Source organism: Nanorana parkeri, unplaced genomic scaffold (genome assembly GCF_000935625.1).
Source record: "Nanorana parkeri isolate BGI_ZX_2015 unplaced genomic scaffold, ASM93562v1 scaffold1380, whole genome shotgun sequence".
NCBI lineage: Eukaryota > Metazoa > Chordata > Amphibia > Anura > Dicroglossidae > Nanorana > Nanorana parkeri.
In genome coordinates this window covers 39,143-57,029 of record NW_017307648.1, presented here as the reverse complement: position 1 = coordinate 57,029, position 17,887 = coordinate 39,143, and the positions used below count along the sequence as shown (strand labels likewise).

Below are 17,887 nucleotides of genomic sequence, written 5' to 3'. Positions count from 1 at the left end.
AAGGATGACACCTAGGACCTTGGCATGGGGTGAGGGTTGGATAGTTGTATTATCAATCTCAAACGAAATGTTATGTTGGGGGAAGGTGCACAGGGGCGGGGGGAAATATCATGAGCTCAGTTTTTGATAGATTGAGTTTTAAGAAATGTTGCGACATCCAGTCGGATATGCCAGTTAGTAGATTAGTGACACGCAAGGACACTGAGGGGGGGAGTTGTGGAGTAGAAAGATATATTTCAGTGTCATCGGCATAGAGATGGTATTGGAAGACATGTGAGGTTATTAACTGACCAAGGGAGGAGGTGTAGATGGAGAAGAGAAGGGGTCCAAGAACAGAGCCTTGGGGGACCCCTACAGAAAGAGGATGAAGATTTGTAGGTGACAATAAAAGAGCACTTAGATAGGTAGGAGGAGAACCACGAGAGAGCAGAGTCTTGTAGGCCAAGCGAGTGGAGTTATGGCAGATGTGTGCAAGCTGTTCCAGATTAAGCAGCTACGCACACCTGTCTACCACCCACAGACAGAGGGCTTGGTCAAACGCTTTAATAAGACCTTAGAGGCCAGGCTTAAAAGAACGGTAGAGAAGGATTGGGACTACTTCCATTCGGGAGCTTCCTCAAGCTTTCACCCTTGGATTGATGTATGACCCTGAGACTTGCTTAACCTGGTAAAAGAAAAATTAGGCTTTTCATCATAAGAGTCTTCTGGAATATGTCACCCATATGCAAGAAAAGAATCAAAAAGGCCAAGGTCACCATAAGGTCCGCTGATCAAGGAACAGATGCAAAGTGCCCAGAGGGCACAACGTTTAGTGAGGCACATTGAAGTGGGAGATCGAGCCACAGTGCTGATTCCCACTAGAAGTTTCTGGCCAGCTGGCAAGGCCCATTTGAGATTGTGGCTCAGGTGGGGAAAGGGACTTATAAAGTCCATCAACCAGGCAGGAGGAAGCTGTATCAGATCTACCACATGAACTTGTTGAAAACCTGGAGAGACCAGGAACGGGTGTCCTCCTTGGTTGGTGATAGTTTAGGATCCCCAGCAGGTGCTGACCTGGTGCAGATTGCGGCCAAACACACAATATTTATATAAATCCATAACTTGGATTGCACACATCCGCCATAACCCTCCACGTGAATGGAGTGGCTTGGTCTGTTAGTATTTCCTCAGGAAAAGCAGTATTGAGGCACTGTCAATATGGTGGACGGTGTGTATGTGTCTTCTAGGCTCCTCACATACACATGGTGGGGGGTTTATGACTGATATGGAGAAAACAAACTTGTCTGACAACCTCAGTAGGTCCTGTTCATGGTTCTGGACCCCAGAGTCTTTGTAGAACCTCCATTCCTTGGTCCTCATCTTACCTGGTATCCTCTACCCTGAGTCTATCCCCTCACAATATATATATTGAGTCACTGGTTGCCAATATGGTGGACGGTGTGTATGTGTCATCTAGGCTCCTCACATACACATGATGTAGGGTTCTGTGACTGATATGGAGAAAACAAGCTTGTCTGAGAACTTCAGTAGGTCCTGTTCATGGTCATGGATTCCAGAGTCTGTGTAGAACCTCCATTCATCGGTCCTCATCTTACCTGGCGATTCTCGCGGTTGGCTCTTTGCGCATGCGTGGCCTCAATCGTGCCTTTACATGTCTGTGAGAATCTTGCAATGCCTCATGGGATTTGTAGTTCCACTACAGCTGGAGGGCCGGAGTTTGGACACCCTGCTCTACATGGACCGCCGTCCTCGTGACTGAAAAATCAAATGGCACATTTCCCGCACATGTGTACAAACGTTTTATTGGTTGAACTTTGCACGTTACATTTGCTACATACAGCGCTTCAGATCCAGGTGACTCCGCCCACTTCCATCATTCATACCCGCGGTTTAATATTTATAATTATAGCAAAATAAAAGAATGATAAACAACCTGAAAACTCATGCAGCAAAGTCCACACATTCATTGTATAAATCTAGGAATTACAGACAAGGTTATAAAATGATATTTCCTGTATATACCGGACTCCTCGATTTTCATATGGCATGTCTCTTCCTAGTAAATTTACACATAAGGCGCAGGTCGGCAGTTCTGACACACGCAAAACCTTTCCCACACTCTGACCATGAAAAAAGGAAACCTATCTGTGTGAGTCCTGCAGTGACTAACAAGGCTTCATACCCGAGTGAAACACTTCCCGCACTATGAATAAATTAATTCACCGGTTTGGGTTCTCTGGTGTCGAACAAAGCTTCCTTTCTAAATTAAAGTTTCCCGTGCTCTCAACTTGAAAAAGAACGCTCACGAGTGTGAGTTCTCTGGTGCTTAGCAAGGTCAAATTTCTGAACGAAAGATTTGCCGCAGTCTGGACATGAATAAGGCCGATCACCTGTGTGAAATTTCTGGTGTATAACAAGTCTTTCTTTTTCAAAGAAACTTTTTCCGCACACTGTACATGAATAAGCCCGCACCCCTGCATGAATTCTCTGGTGTCTACCAAGGGCTGCTTTGTCAATGAAGGTTTTCTCGCACTCTGTACACGAATAGGGACGCTCACCTGTGTGAAGTCTCTTATGTTTATCAACTTGTTGTTTCTGAGAGAAAGTTTTCCCGCACTCAGAACAGGAATAAGGACGCTCACCTGTGTGAACTATCTGGTGCTTAGCAAGTACCACTTTCTGAGTGAAAGATTTCCCGCACTCTGAGCATGAGTAAGGACGCTCACCCGTGTGAATTCGTATGTGTACAAGAAGACTTCCTTGGCAACTGAAACTTTTACCGCACTCTAAACAGGAATAGGGGCGCTCTCCGTTGTGACTTCTCTGGTGTACACGAAGAGTGATTTCATGTGCATAACTTTTCCCGCACACTGAACAGAAATAAGGCTTCTCACCTGTTTGACATCTCTGATGTTTAGGAAGGTTTTTGTATTTGGTGAAAGATTTCCCGCACACTGAACTTGACACTACATTGGGATTAGATGGATCTCTTGCAGTGTGAGATCCTAAATGGATATTTCCAATCATAGTATGTGAATGATCAGAAGGTTCACCCTGATCAGAGGGATCCATTGATGTCTCCGAGCAGTGAGGTCTGTGATGTATATTTTGTGTGTTTGGATTCACTCCTGGAGAATCCTGTATGATGACATTATCTTCTGACTTACAATCGGCAGATAATATAAGATGTCTCTCCGAGGTATTCCTGACATCACATCCATCTGCTGGAGAGAAATTATTACACACGTCAGTAATCAGAGTCATGTATGTTGGTTCTAGAAGTCATCACAGAGCTCTGGCATGGAATTGGGTCCAATTGCAACCCCAAAATATGAAAACCAACCAGATAAAGGAGACAAAACCCCCAAAACACCTCTGACCCTCTGGAGACCATTGTACTGTTCATTCATGACCGCTATGGAGGGATGGAGATGGACCTTCATATGGTGTACAGTATCTCCTCCTCATTTGTTGGTCACATGACGTTATATTGAGGAATGGAGATGGACAACCAATGTAATGGAGCACGACCCCTTCATCCTACAATAGGGGAGATGACTTCTTCTGGGGAATCTTCTTCCCGACTTTGATGGTCCACCATTTATAATTCAGTCTCATCTTATCTGATGATGTGAAGATCTGATAATTCTCCAACATGATCCCTTAAACGTCACACCTTCTACTCAGAAGTGACATAGAACTGTGACCTGTTCCCTCCATAGTGTCTGTTACTTACTTGTGTTGATCGGTAGAGAAATGTCATCCTGATCACTTTTCATCATCATCCCGACCTCCTCCGTGGACGGCCGGTCACCCCCCACATACGTCTCCACTTCTTCCTCTTTAACCTCAGCTTTTATATTGTTCCGTTCTTCACCCTAAACCCCAAAATAATAGAAAACATCTCATAAAGCTGAACTCCTGGGAGATATAAAAAACACAAAGGAATGCGGCTCTGTATTCATCATCACACGTGTTTTATATATGTAAGCAGAGGAAGTGACCCGGTATCCTCTTCAAAGTTCAGAGTCAGTCCTCTTTCTATACACCGAGTGCCACCTACCTGACCATGATGAGGGATGGTGTGACCTTCCTGTGTGGAATCCCGGGAATACAGAGGACGGGGACATCTCTCTGGTGGGTTTGTGTCATTGAATTGCCCCATTATTATGTTCTTAAAGGGCTCCTTATGCGCTTTTGAGAACTCCTCCATCACACCAACCTCCTCCTCCTCCTCTTTAATCTCTTCTTTAACATCATTATCACACTCACTCTGGTTTATACCCTGAATATTGAGAACAATGAGATCAGATGTAACTACATAGATAATGAAGAGGTTATAATGTAAGTATCGGCTATTACTAATTATTTCTCTATTTCACCTTATGTGAGATGGTGAGATGTTCCTGGGTGGAGTCCCGGGAATACAGAGGACGGGGACATCTCTCTGGTGGGTTCCTCTTACTGGATCCATCTGTAGGAAACACACACACTGACTGAATACATTGTCTCTATGTGTGTATCAGATGATGGGGGATCTAGGTGGAGCCTCCGTACTGCTCTCTCCTCTTACCCGGTGATGTGAGGGGCGGGGCATTCTCCATCACCACGTCCTTGTAGAGATCCCGGTGTCCTTCTAGATACTCCCACTCCTCCATGGAGAGATAGACAGAGACATCCTGACACCTTATAGGAACCTGACACACACAATGATACAGTCACCACCCAGACACATCCCTTGTCTGTTCCTGGATCATGTCCCAGAATCCCCGGCACCGCTCACCTCTCCCGTCAGCAGATCAATGATCTTTTTGGCGACCTCCACAATTTTTTTGTCCATGTTCCTCTTGGGTTTCATGGAGTGAGGTGAAGGCACTGTGATGATTAAACGGTCGCCAGACTTCAGCAGAGGAAAACTCTGTTTTGAAAAAGCAAAACTATTGTCATGTGACCTCTTCAGTTAGCTTTGTATTTTATCAGTAATGCGAGACATCATGTGACCTCCCGGAATCCTCCTCACCGCTCCGTTCAGCAGGTAGATGATCTCCAGGGTGAAGTTTAATATCCTCTCAGTCATGTGACTCGGGTCCCTGTCCATCCTCGCTGATGTGGTCATGTGATCCACAGAAGACTCCGATTTCACTGCAGTGCTTAAAAAAAATAAGAACGAGACGAACGTTAAAGGAGAACTATGAGGCGAGTGATTTTCACTCCTCCTCATAGTTCTAGCCGACCTGTGACAATGAAACTGTCACAGGTCGGCTCAGTAGATCGGGAAGTGAGCGAACACATGCCGTCGCTCGCTCACTTCTCGATCTATCCGTGCAGAGAGCCGTGACTGTCAATCAATCACGGCTCCCTGCAGGGATTCCCCCCTCCCCTGTCCGATCCTCCACTGCTGACTGGAGGAAAGGACGGGGGAGGGTACAGCTGGCTCCTCCTCTAGATAGCTGTCAATCACGCAGCTGGGTGGATCTGGACAGTGATGTCGTGATCCGCTCCGGCTGCCGCGGTCTCAGTATGCCGCGAGCTGTAGCTCCCTATATACTGAGCTTAGGGTCACGGGAGGACGCTAGTATACCGTGGCCCTTAGGAAAACTATGGGGAAAAGCACTGACCCCATAGTTCTCCTTTTGAAGAGACCCTGTCACCATGTAAAAATAATTCAGGACAAAAGCTCAGAAAGAAATCAAGATGGTTAAATTCCGTCCTGGTTGTTGTTCCTTGCTCGATGCTGATTGGCCGGGAAGCCAAAATGTAATAAAATTACTTAATTGAGCAAATATTTCGATATCTTATACAATAATATTAATACCATTGAAATGATTGGATACAATAAGAATCCTATGTACCGTGTAACTTTCAACATGAACTTTTTTATATGTTGAAAAGATCAGAAAGAAGAAACAAACATGGTGAATAGTCCTTTGTAAAGCCCGAGACATCTGCATTCAATCTCAGCCTGGTACCTTTCCCGGGGGGGCCAGTCACACCATATCCGGTGCGTTCCGGCACAATTCGTGGCCAGAACGCAGAATGCCCGAGACATCTCCATTCATCTTACAGTCTATCTCAGCCTGGTACCTTTCCTGGGGGGGGGGGGCCCAGTCACACCATATCCGGTGCGTTCCGGCACAATCCGCGGCCAGAACGCACTGGACCGCAGAGATCAAGCCGAGTCGTGGGGCGGGAGGGGACGTGATGTCAATGGCACCACAGACACACCCCTTCGCCCACACCGGAATGCCCTCCGCTCCGAGTGCAGTGCGAATGGACAAAATAGATCCGAATCGTGCCGGGACGCACTGGATACGGAGGTGACTGGGATCTCAGTCCTTATCTTGCGGATGACTCCCCCCAAAATGTATAACCTGGAAATCCGTACTGAAGGGTCTGAGAATGGCTGATGAAGACCCCTTTTGTCTTGAAACCATAAACTCCGATTCACCTTATATACTGATAGAATAGAAAGAACAAAATGGCCTCCGGTATGCCCGTGTTACAATATGTATAGATGACCGTGACCGGCCTGAATAATTTTCCGACATACCTCCTCTGCTGCCAGTTCCAGCAATGTCTCCTCTCTACTTCCTCCCTGATCGCTTCTCGCCTGGAACTGCCTCTTTATACTACTACATCACTTCCTGTCTGTACCTTACATCACTTCCTGTCTGTGTGATCCTTGTGAGATCACCGCCGTGTGTTGAATATAAATACTGCGGTCTATCGTATGTGTTTCGCTATTAGTGATTACAGACATTCATACGGCTCCTTACACACTGTACGTGGACATCAGTCCCCGCCCCCAAGGAGCTGACAATCTAATGTCCCATCTCACATCTCATACATAAACACACATACTACGGATAATTTAGGAGTCGATTATCCTGCCAGCGTGTCTTTGGAGTGTGGGAGGAAATCACACGAGCACGGGGAGTACATGCAAACTCCATGCAGATGGTAACTTTGGTTGAGAATCACACGGAGGAACCCAGTGCGTTGTGAGGAACTGGCTGATGATATTGTGAATCTCAGTAAATCTCAATAAGTCCGGTTCTGGGTCTTGGACCCCGGAGGCTTTGTAGAACCTCCATGGGCGCTAGGGTTGCCAGCTGTCCCGGATTCACCTGGACAGTCCTGTTGTATGTCATGGGTTGATTCTGCACAGGCTCTGAAATCCACAGGAGATGCAATGAAGCAGCTGACCCCGGCTAATACGCAATGCCAGGCTTGCCATGAGGAATTCCCGGCCCCCCCAGAAACAGATTTCGGCTCTTCTGATACCGGTTCAACAGTCCCAGGCAGTGCAGCTGGAGGCTCTGTGTAAACTCAGTAGGCGGCGTTGCAGGAAGCAGTACAGCAGCTCTTTGAAAGAGGAGAGCAAGTGTCTGTTGCCAATAGCAACCAGGTAACCACGAGGGCAGAAGCTGACGCCAATTGATTACGTGGAGGCATTCCTTACTAGCTTTGAAAGGACGGGAAGGAGAGGGCTGGCTCCAAGACCAGTGGGATGGCCTCATTGCTCCTTGTCTCGCTGGGAACCTTCAAAAGGCCTGCCTTGATCTCCCGCCTGCTGATGTGCAAAACTATAAACATTTGAAGGCAGAAATCTTGGCCAACCTGGTGGTCATCACTACGGCTGTTTGGGCACAAAAAATACACCACTGGAGGTATCGTCCAAACCGGCATCCCAGGGCCCAAATGCATGATCTGGTACAGCTGGTCAAGAAATGTCTGAAGATAGAGGCGTTGTCTCAACCCCCAATGGTGGAGCGGGTCCTGTTGGACCGGCAGCTAGGGTCCCTGCCAGATGACCTTCATGGTTGGGTGAGCTATGGGGACCCCAAGACAGCAGATCATACATGGTTGTAGAAAGTTTGTTGGAGCCAGCCAATCACCCCTTCGCCAAGGGCAGCAAAGCCCAACCTCAACTCCTTGGAAATAAGTTCTAGCAAGCCCCGGGAAACCAGCTTCCAAGAGGGCCAAGGGTCATCTTGCTTCTCTCGGCAGAACAATTGGTGGTGCCTTAACATTACAGATGGAAAGTTCTTGACCTGGCCCTAATGACATTTTAGGGGAACACATGGAACTGAGAAAACGGACGCTCGTATCAGCGACCAGATTTACTGGCCGGGACTAAAAGCTGAGGTTAGGGGATATTGTAGCTTTTGTCCCACCCGCCGGCTAACTTCTCTGGGGACAAACTTCCAGAGCCGGTTACCGATGCGGTTGACGGACTGGGTCCCATATACACAAGTGTAATGTAATAAAAGCGGATCTCCGGGAGTAAAGCAACCCAAGTTTTTTGCTAAACTTCCAGAGCCCTTTGGTACCTTTACCCATTATTGAGATTCCATTTCAAGAGATAGCCATGGATGTAGTAGGTCCACTGGTAAAGTTGGCTTAAGGTCACTCCTTTAATTATGGATTATGTCCCCCGATACCCTAAAGCCATTCCCATGCAGAAAAACCTCAATCAAATCGATTACCAGTGGACCTACTATATCCATGGCTATGGGACAGGTCCCAGGCAATCGATTTGATTGAGGTTTCTCATGTACAACAATCCAACGTTTTTCATGTACAACACTTCAAAGTTTTTCATGTACAACAGTCCACATGTATTCATGTACAAAAATATACCGTACATTTATTCAAATACAGTCATGTCATCTTCTTCTGGAACATGGTCATAACTCTCCAAATCCCGAATTCTCGCTTGATTTTCTTGCGACTCCAATTCCTTTAGAACTATTGACCCCAGCAAAATTTTGTATGGGGCCCCTGTGATTTCTAGTTACGCCCACCTGATAACCCAAACAGCCCACCTAAGGGTGACCCTGCAGAGTCCACCGTAGACTCGGTAGGCTCTGCAGGGTCTCAGACGGGCGGTCAAGCCCTCTTACCTGTCAGCCCTGATCCTCTGTCCGCCTCCTTCTCCTCCACGATCGGCTGTGAGGAGGAACGCTCCGTTCCTTCTCACAGCCGCTGCTGAGTTGGTGACAACCAGCAGCTTCGCAGGAGGTGGCGGGGCCCGTCATCGGCAGTGATCGAGGAGGCGGGGCCCGGCGATCGATGGGGCGGGGCCCGGCGATCGAGGAGGCGGGGCCCAGTGACGGAGGAGTCGATCGTGGAGGAGAAGGAGGCGGACAGAGGATCAGGGCTGACAGGTAAGAGTGCTTGACCGCCCACCTGAGACCCTGCAGAGCCCGCCATAGAGAGTCTATGGTGGGCTCTGCAGGGTCACCCTTAGGTGGGCTTTTTGGGTTATCAGGTGGGCGTAACTAGAAATCACAGGGCCCCATACAAAATGTTGCTAAGGGGGGCCCTGTGATTTCTAGTTACGCCCCTGCCTCTGATTAATTGTTGTTTGAGATCCTTGGCCCATCTTCCACCTTGAACAATGTTGTTGATCGTCTTAGAGAGAGTTCATACCGCCGAAGGAAGTTATCCAGCCAATGTCGTGACGCTCGGAATTCCTCTGAGGATATATCCATCTTTGGCGCCATCGCAAGGGCAAACGCTTGAATATCAGCCCTGCGCACAACCAAAGCCTTGGCCCTCCTGTCAGCAATCCATTCACAAGTGATGTCTTCCAAATGTGGAAATAACGTTTGCCGACCTGATCCACACTTGCGCTTCTTAGCTTTTCCCACGTCCACCTGTTGACTGAGGGCATTGTAGTCTGCTCGCCATTTTCGGACCAATCGGAGATCCAACTTCTTCTCTCGGCAGTAAGCTGTAAGATTCTTGCCGCATGATTCTTCTACAATTCTTTTCTTGTACTCGACGGAATAGCTCTTTCTCGTGGCGCTCATCTTGTCTGGGGGGTCAGAATACAGTATAATTCTGTTTAAATCTACCATGAAAGCAAGTACGATAATACAATGCCTACGGTACAGGTCACTTGGGGGGTCCGGACAGGAGTAAGAGGGCCCCATTAACCAAAAATTAATCGCAGAACGTTTCCAGGCACAGTCACTCACCAGCCGGCATGCAAAAAACCTTTCTAACCGCTAAGGTTAAAAGCAGAGGTTTGGATGCACGTCTTCTGCAGAATATGTGAAAGCCGCACAGCCGCGCCAAGGCACCTCTATATAGTGCGGTCCTAACTCTAAACTGTGAGAGTCTCCATCTTGGAGCACATGGGGGCAAAAAGATTAAATTGGGTGCAGGTTTGTCAGGAGGAAGCCCAGCCTCCCTTAAAAGGTACAGGTAGGGACCCCCGCACATCACAACGGCAGCCGAGACCCCTCATGCGTCACTGCACCAAATCAGTCAAGCAAAACAAATGGCAAACGCACTCATCAATTCGTCACCAGCTTTACAGCAAGGCGCACCTTCCGTGTGCACCTTGCTGTAAAGCTGGTAACGAATTGATGAGTGCGTTTGCCATTTGTTTTGACATTAAAGGAGAACTATGAGGGGGAGGGGCTTTTCACTCACCTCATAGTTCTAGCCGACCTGTGACAATGAGACTGTCACAGGTCGGCTCAGTAGATCGGGAGGTGAGCGAACACATACCGGCGTTCACTCACCTCCCGATCCTGTCACGGCTCTCTGCCGTGACAGGGGGAGGGGCTGGATTCCCGGCTCCCCGCTCCGATCTGCCTGACTGGCGGAACGGACGGGGGAGGGGCGGGTACAGCTGGCTCTGCCTCTAGATAGGCGGAGCCAGCTGTCACTCACGCAGCTGGGCGGATCCCGTCGTCTAAGTCGTGGCTGAGGCGTCTCAGTATACTGCGAGCTGTAGCTCCCTATATACTGAGCCTAGGGTGACGGGAGGACGCTAGTTTGTGTCCTCCCGTTACCCCAAGGAGAACTAAGGGGAAAAGCCTTAACCCCCTACTTCTCCTTTAACCAAAAAGACACTGTACAGTACGGTACCTGGCTGCAGCTTGTCTGGAGCTCTGTAATGCCGTCCAGGGAGCCAATCACAAACTCCCTCGCCTCAGCTTTGACCCCACTGGCCATGCCGCCGGGCCCGCTGGGAAACGTAGTTTTCCAGCGTTTTTAACACTCCTTGCTACACTCCAACAGACCCCTTGCTGGCTGCTTGGACGCATGTACATGTGCGCCCCCCTACCGCCGAACTAGGTCTTATTTTCGGTGGTAGGTCTTCTATTACTGAAATCCCTGAAGATAGCGCTAGGTCTTATTTTCGGTGGTAGGTCTTACTTTCGGGGAAACACGGTATATCCATGGCTATGGAACAGCTCCATGGCAGTCGGCCGGAGGTCACTTCTACGTATTGGCAATCATTGACTATGCCGCCCGATGCCCTGAAGCCATTCCCTTGTAGAAAACCTCAATGAAATCGATTACCAGTGGACCTACTATATCCATGGCTATGGAACAGCTCCATGGCAGTCGGCCGGAGGTCACTTCTACATATTGGCAATCATCGACTATGCCGCCCGATGCCCTGAAGCCATTCCCTTGCTGAAAATCTCATCCAGCGCGATTGCCCGAGAGATGTTCCAGATGGTTTTCGAAGGCTGGTTTTCCCAAGCAGATACTTACAGACCAGGCCACTCCATTCATGGCAGATGTGGGCAAGGTGTTCCAGATTAAGCAGCTACACGCGGTCTACCATCCACAGACAGATGGCTTGGACAAACACTTTAATAAGACCTTAAAGGCCATACTTAAGAGAGTGGTAGAGAAATATGGTAGGGTTTGGGACTGTTTGCCCTTCGGGAGGTACCTCAAGTTTCCACGGGTTCTCACCCTTTAAGTTGATGTATGGGGGGAGACTCTACGGGTTGCTTCTTCAACATCTAGAATATGTCACCCAGTTGCAAGAAAAAAAACATAAAAGGTCAAGGTCATCATGAAGGTCCTCTGGTCAAGGAACATGTGCAAAGTGCCCAGGAGGCCCAACTCTAAGTTCACAATAGATCGGCTAAGATGAGGCACTTTCTAGTGGGAGATCGATTCACAGTGCCAATTCCCACTGTGGACAGGAAGTTGTCAAACTGTGTGTTTGCTGGCTTGCTAAAAAGATGTTTTACAAACTTGCTGGGACTGTTCCTGGGTGTCCTCCTCTTACGCACGGTTTATACAAATGTTTTCATTTAATTAAATATATATATATAAATGTACTTACAGACCAGGCCACTCCATTCATGGCAGATGTGGGCAAGGTGTTCCAGATTAAGCAGCTACACGCGGTCTACCATCCACAGACAGATGGCTTGGACAAACACTTTAATAAGACCTTAAAGGCCATACTTAAGAGAGTGGTAGAGAAATATGGTAGGGTTTGGGACTGTTTGCCCTTCGGGAGGTACCTCAAGTTTCCACGGGTTCTCACCCTTTAAGTTGATGTATGGGGGGAGACTCTACGGGTTGCTTCTTCAACATCTAGAATATGTCACCCAGTTGCAAGAAAAAAAACATAAAAGGTCAAGGTCATCATGAAGGTCCTCTGGTCAAGGAACATGTGCAAAGTGCCCAGGAGGCCCAACTCTAAGTTCACAATAGATCGGCTAAGATGAGGCACTTTCTAGTGGGAGATCGATTCACAGTGCCAATTCCCACTGTGGACAGGAAGTTGTCAAACTGTGTGTTTGCTGGCTTGCTAAAAAGATGTTTTACAAACTTGCTGGGACTGTTCCTGGGTGTCCTCCTCTTACGCACGGTTTATACAAATGTTTTCATTTAATTAAATATATATATATAAATGATCTGCCAAGCACGCCCACCGTATTAGAGAACAGCGCCTACAGAGAGTGCTCAGCTCTCAGATGGGTGTGTGGGGTCTCAGGTCGGCTATGCGGGGTCGCAGTTGGGCTGTGCTAAGTCTCAGAAGGGCTACACTGGCTTTAAGAAGGATGTGCGGGAAGTGTTGTGGTCTCACCAGGGGTCCGGAGGCAGGCCGTGTGCTGTCAGGAAGGAGCTGGAGGAGATGTGCGGGCCGGTGTCTGTTTACAGGCGCCCGCGGCTTTGCCGCGGACTTCAGGCAGCCCAATCTGTCAAAAAATCTAAAGTGCCGGCACTTAGTGTCTTGTGTCTGTTTGTCAGCTGGCCTGACAACTGGACACAAGACTCAAAAACAGGACTGCCTGGGGGAATCCCGGATGGGTGGCAACCCTAACTAACCCACCACAGTCTTCTGTTCAATGAAATCCTCACCATTGACAGCCGTCCTTGTGACAGAAAAATTAATTAGCACATTTCCCGCACATTGTGTATAAACCTTTTATTGATTGAACGTTGCAAGTTATATTTTCTACATACAGCGCTTCAGATACATGTGACTCCGCCCACTACCAATTTGCTTAATATTTAAAACTATGGCAAAATAAAAGAATGAAAAACAACCTGAAAACTGATGAAGCAAATTTTAAAGTCCACACATTATTGTATAAATCTACGAATTACTGACAAGGTTATAAAAAGATTTCTTGCCACACCATCAGATTCTCCAAGACAGATGATGCCAAGAGAAGACTCGACCCAACAACATTCACCTACGAATAAAAATACCAAATTTATTCGGATGTACCCCTTTAAAAATTATTTCTTATCCTCCAGTTCTTCCATGGATTGAACAGTTCCACCTGCTAAAATCCATCCAAGGAGTCAGCAGGTCCATTCTCTCTGACATCTGGTTAGACTTATTTTACCTGCAAAGCTTTTCCCACACGCTAAATATGAAAAAGGTAGCTCATCTGTGTGAATTCTGAGGTGATTTACAAGGCTTCCTTCCAGAGATTTACACTTCCCGCACTCTTAACAAGTCGCTCATCGGTTTGGGTCCTCTAGTGTGGAACAAGACTTACTTTCTGAATGAAACTTTCCCGTGCTCTCAACATGAGAAAGAATGCTCGGGAGTGTAAGTTCTCTGGTGCTTAACAAGGTCTACTTTCTGAGTTAAAGATCTGCTCTGATTATGAAAGATTCTGCTCACGCGTGTGAAGTTTCTGGTGTCTAAGAAGCCTTTCTTTTACAGTGAAACACTTCCCGCAATCTGTACATAAATAAGGCCGTTCCCCTGTGTGAATTTTATGGTGTCTACCAAGGGATCCTTTGTCAATGAATGCTTTCCCGCACTCTGTACACAAATAAGGACGCTCACCTGTGTGAATTCTCTCATGTGTACGAACTTGTTGTTTCTGGGAGAAACTTTTCCCACACTCGGAACATGAATAAGGACGCTCGCCGGTGTGAACTGTCTGGTGCTTATTAAGGACTGCTTTCTGAGTAAAACATTTCCCGCACACTGAACAAGAAAAAGGACGCTCACCTGTGTGGGTTCTTATGTGTACATGAAGACTTCTTTGGCATGTGAAAATTTTACCGCACTCTGAACAGAAATAGGGGTGCACACCAGTGGGAATTCTCTGGGGTGTGAGAAGTTCTTTGTTTTCAGCCAAAAAATTCCCGCACAATGAACTTGAGAACAGATTCTCGTCACCCTAAACCCCAAAATAATAGAAAACATCTCATAAAGCTGAACTCCGGAGAGATATAAAAGGAATGCAGCTCTGTATTCATGAAATGTTTTTGTTTAACCAGTGTAAGTACCTGAATGTGACCTGGTGTCATCCTCTGGGAATCAAGAGGAAGGAGACTTCTCTCTGGTGGGTTTGTTTCACGGGATGGTTCTATCATGACGACATTGAAAGGGTCTTTGTGTTCTTCTGAAAACTTCTCCATCACACCAACCTCCTCCTCCTCTTTTATCTCTTCTTTAACATCATCATCACAATCACTCTGGTTTATACCCTGAATATTGAGAACAATGAGATCAGATGTAACTACATAGATAATGATCAGGCATATGGAAGTATCTCCTATTATTTCTCTATTTCACCTTATGTGAGTAGTTGTGATCTTCCTGGGTGGGATCCCGGGAATACAGAGGACGGGGACATCTCTCTGGTGGGTTCCTCTTACTGGATCCATCTGTAGGAAACACACACACTGACTGAATACATTGTTTCTATGTGTGTATCAGATGATGGGGGATGTAGGCGGAGCCTCCGTACTGCTCTCTCCTCTTACCCGGTGATGTGAGGGGCGGCTCATTCTCCATCACGACGTCCTTGTAGAGATCCCGGGGTCCTTCTAGATGCTCCTCCATGGAATTATCCCGATGCCTTATAGGAACCTGACACACACAATGATACAGTCACCACCCAGACACGCCCCTTGTCTGTTCCCGGATCATGTCCCAGAATTCCCGGCACCGCTCACCTCTCCCGTCATCAGCTCCATCATCTTCTTGATGACTTCTAGAACCTTCTTCTCATTGTTCCTCTCGGGCTTCATGGAGTGAGGTGAAGGCACTGTGATGGTTATACAGTCACCAGACTTCACCGGAGGAAAACTCTGTTTTGAAAGAGCAAAAGTAATGTCATGTGACCTCCCAGAATCCTCCTCACCTCTCCGGTCAGGTCTGCGTGTTATGAATAGAGATAAGAGTGACGTCATGTGACCTCCCTGAATCCTCCTCACCTCTCCGGTCAGCAGGTAGATGATCTCCAGGGTGAGGTCCAATATCCTCTCAGTCACGTGACTCGGGTCATCGTCCATCCTTGTTGATGTGATCATGTGATCCATAGAAGTCTCTGATTTCACTGCAGTGCTTACCAGCAGAGGAAAGTTAAAGAGACCCTGTCACCAACATAACATAATGCTGGTCAAAGGTCAGAAAGAAATCAAGTCTGCTAAATTCTTACTTTTAGAAATGTTCCTCCTGAATAAATTACTTTTTATTTACTTGGAATATATCTCCGATCTCCCTAGAACATGAACTACTCCAGGAAGAGTCCATTCCCTGTACAGAGTGCCGGGGTCAGGGGGACACAATGCAGATTTTGTGACTTGGATGTATCCGGTCTATAAATGGCGGCTCTGGATGGACAGTTGGATAAATGGCTCTATATTTAGGATGTATCCGGTCTATAAATGGCGGCTCTGGATGGACAGTTGGATAAATGGCTCTATATTTAGGATGTATCCGGTCTATAAATGGCGGCTCTGGATGGACAGTTGGATAAATGGCTCTATATTTAGGATGTATCCGGTCTATAAATGGCGGCTCTGGATGGACAGTTGGATAAATGGCTCTATATTTAGGATGTATCCGGTCTATAAATGGCGGCTCTGGATGGACAGTTGGATAAATGGCTCTATATTTAGGATGTATCCGGTCTATAAATGGCGGCTCTGGATGGACAGTTGGATAAATGGCTCTATATTTAGGATGTATCCGGTCTATAAATGGCGGCTCTGGATGGACAGTTGGATAAATGGCTCTATATTTAGGATGTATCCGGTCTATAAATGGCGGCTCTGGATGGACAGTTGGATAAATGGCTCTATATTTAGGATGTATCCGGTCTATAAATGGCGGCTCTGGATGGACAGTTGGATAAATGGCTCTATATTTAGGATGTATCCGGTCTATAAATGGCGGCTCTGGATGGACAGTTGGATAAATGGCTCTATATTTAGGATGTATCCGGTCTATAAATGGCGGCTCTGGATGGACAGTTGGATAAATGGCTCTATATTTAGGATGTATCCGGTCTATAAATGGCGGCTCTGGATGGACAGTTGGATAAATGGCTCTATATTTAGGATGTATCCGGTCTATAAATGGCGGCTCTGGATGGACAGTTGGATAAATGGCTCTATATTTAGGATGTATCCGGTCTATAAATGGCGGCTCTGGATGGACAGTTGGATAAATGGCTCTATATTTAGGATGTATCCGGTCTATAAATGGCGGCTCTGGATGGACAGTTGGATAAATGGCTCTATATTTAGGATGTATCCGGTCTATAAATGGCGGCTCTGGATGGACAGTTGGATAAATGGCTCTATATTTAGGATGTATCCGGTCTATAAATGGCGGCTCTGGATGGACAGTTGGATAAATGGCTCTATATTTAGGATGTATCCGGTCTATAAATGGCGGCTCTGGATGGACAGTTGGATAAATGGCTCTATATTTAGGATGTATCCGGTCTATAAATGGCGGCTCTGGATGGACAGTTGGATAAATGGCTCTATATTTAGGATGTATCCGGTCTATAAATGGCGGCTCTGGATGGACAGTTGGATAAATGGCTCTATATTTAGGATGTATCCGGTCTATAAATGGCGGCTCTGGATGGACAGTTGGATAAATGGCTCTATATTTAGGATGTATCCGGTCTATAAATGGCGGCTCTGGATGGACAGTTGGATAAATGGCTCTATATTTAGGATGTATCTATCGTCTATATATATTTCTGATGGAGGTGAAAGGCATCATAGTGGATATGGGGGAACCAAATAAAACTTGATGGGGGGGGAGGGGTTACCGGGTGTAAATATAAAATAACATCTTCTTACCTCCTCTGCGGCCGCTTCCAGCAATTTCTCCTCTCTCGTTAGTCCCACCTCACCCCTCACCCAGGACTTCCTGTTTATGCTGCTACATCACTTCCTGTCTGTGCGAGCGAGCAAGATCACCGCCGTGTGTTGAATATAAATACTGCGGTCTATCGTATGTGTTTCGCTATTAGTGATTACAGACATTCATACGGCTCCTTACACACTGTACGTGGACATCACTCCCCGCCCGCCCGCGGAGCTGACAATCTAATGTCCCATCTCACGTACATAAACACACATATTACGGATAGCTTAGGAGTCAATTATCCGACCAGCGTGTCTTTGGAGTGTGAGAGGAAACCACACAAGCAATGGGGGGGGGGATGTCATGCAATCTCCATGGAGATGGTGTCCTGGTTGGGATTCAAACCGAGGAACCCAGTGTATGGTGAGGCCCGGGCTTCCAATATGGTGGACGGTGTGTATGTGTCATGAAGGCTCCTCACATACACATGGTGGGGGGTTTATGACTGATATGGGGGGGGGGGAAATT

At 47.1% G+C, this 17,887-nt stretch overlaps 2 protein-coding genes across 2 annotated transcripts in view; both read right to left on the bottom strand.

Annotated features, from left to right (window-relative positions):
• LOC108797991 (gastrula zinc finger protein XlCGF57.1-like) overlaps positions 1–14,183 on the bottom strand; it is a 23,480-nt gene extending 9,297 nt beyond the window's left edge. Inside the window, exons 1-2 of the mRNA XM_018569684.1 lie at positions 13,982–14,183; positions 2,391–2,661 (exon numbers count right to left, since the gene is read on the bottom strand). Coding sequence (XP_018425186.1) covers positions 2,391–2,661; positions 13,982–14,101 — 391 coding nt within the window. The 5' untranslated portion in view covers positions 14,102–14,183. The remainder of the gene's footprint in view (positions 1–2,390; positions 2,662–13,981) is intronic.
• Positions 14,184–14,263: 80 nt separating this feature from the next.
• Positions 14,264–17,887, bottom strand: part of LOC108797990 (oocyte zinc finger protein XlCOF6.1-like) — a 9,215-nt gene continuing 5,591 nt past the window's right edge. Inside the window, exons 3-6 of the mRNA XM_018569683.1 lie at positions 15,523–15,624; positions 15,250–15,339; positions 14,533–14,733; positions 14,264–14,311 (exon numbers count right to left, since the gene is read on the bottom strand). Coding sequence (XP_018425185.1) covers positions 14,264–14,311; positions 14,533–14,733; positions 15,250–15,339; positions 15,523–15,624 — 441 coding nt within the window. The remainder of the gene's footprint in view (positions 14,312–14,532; positions 14,734–15,249; positions 15,340–15,522; positions 15,625–17,887) is intronic.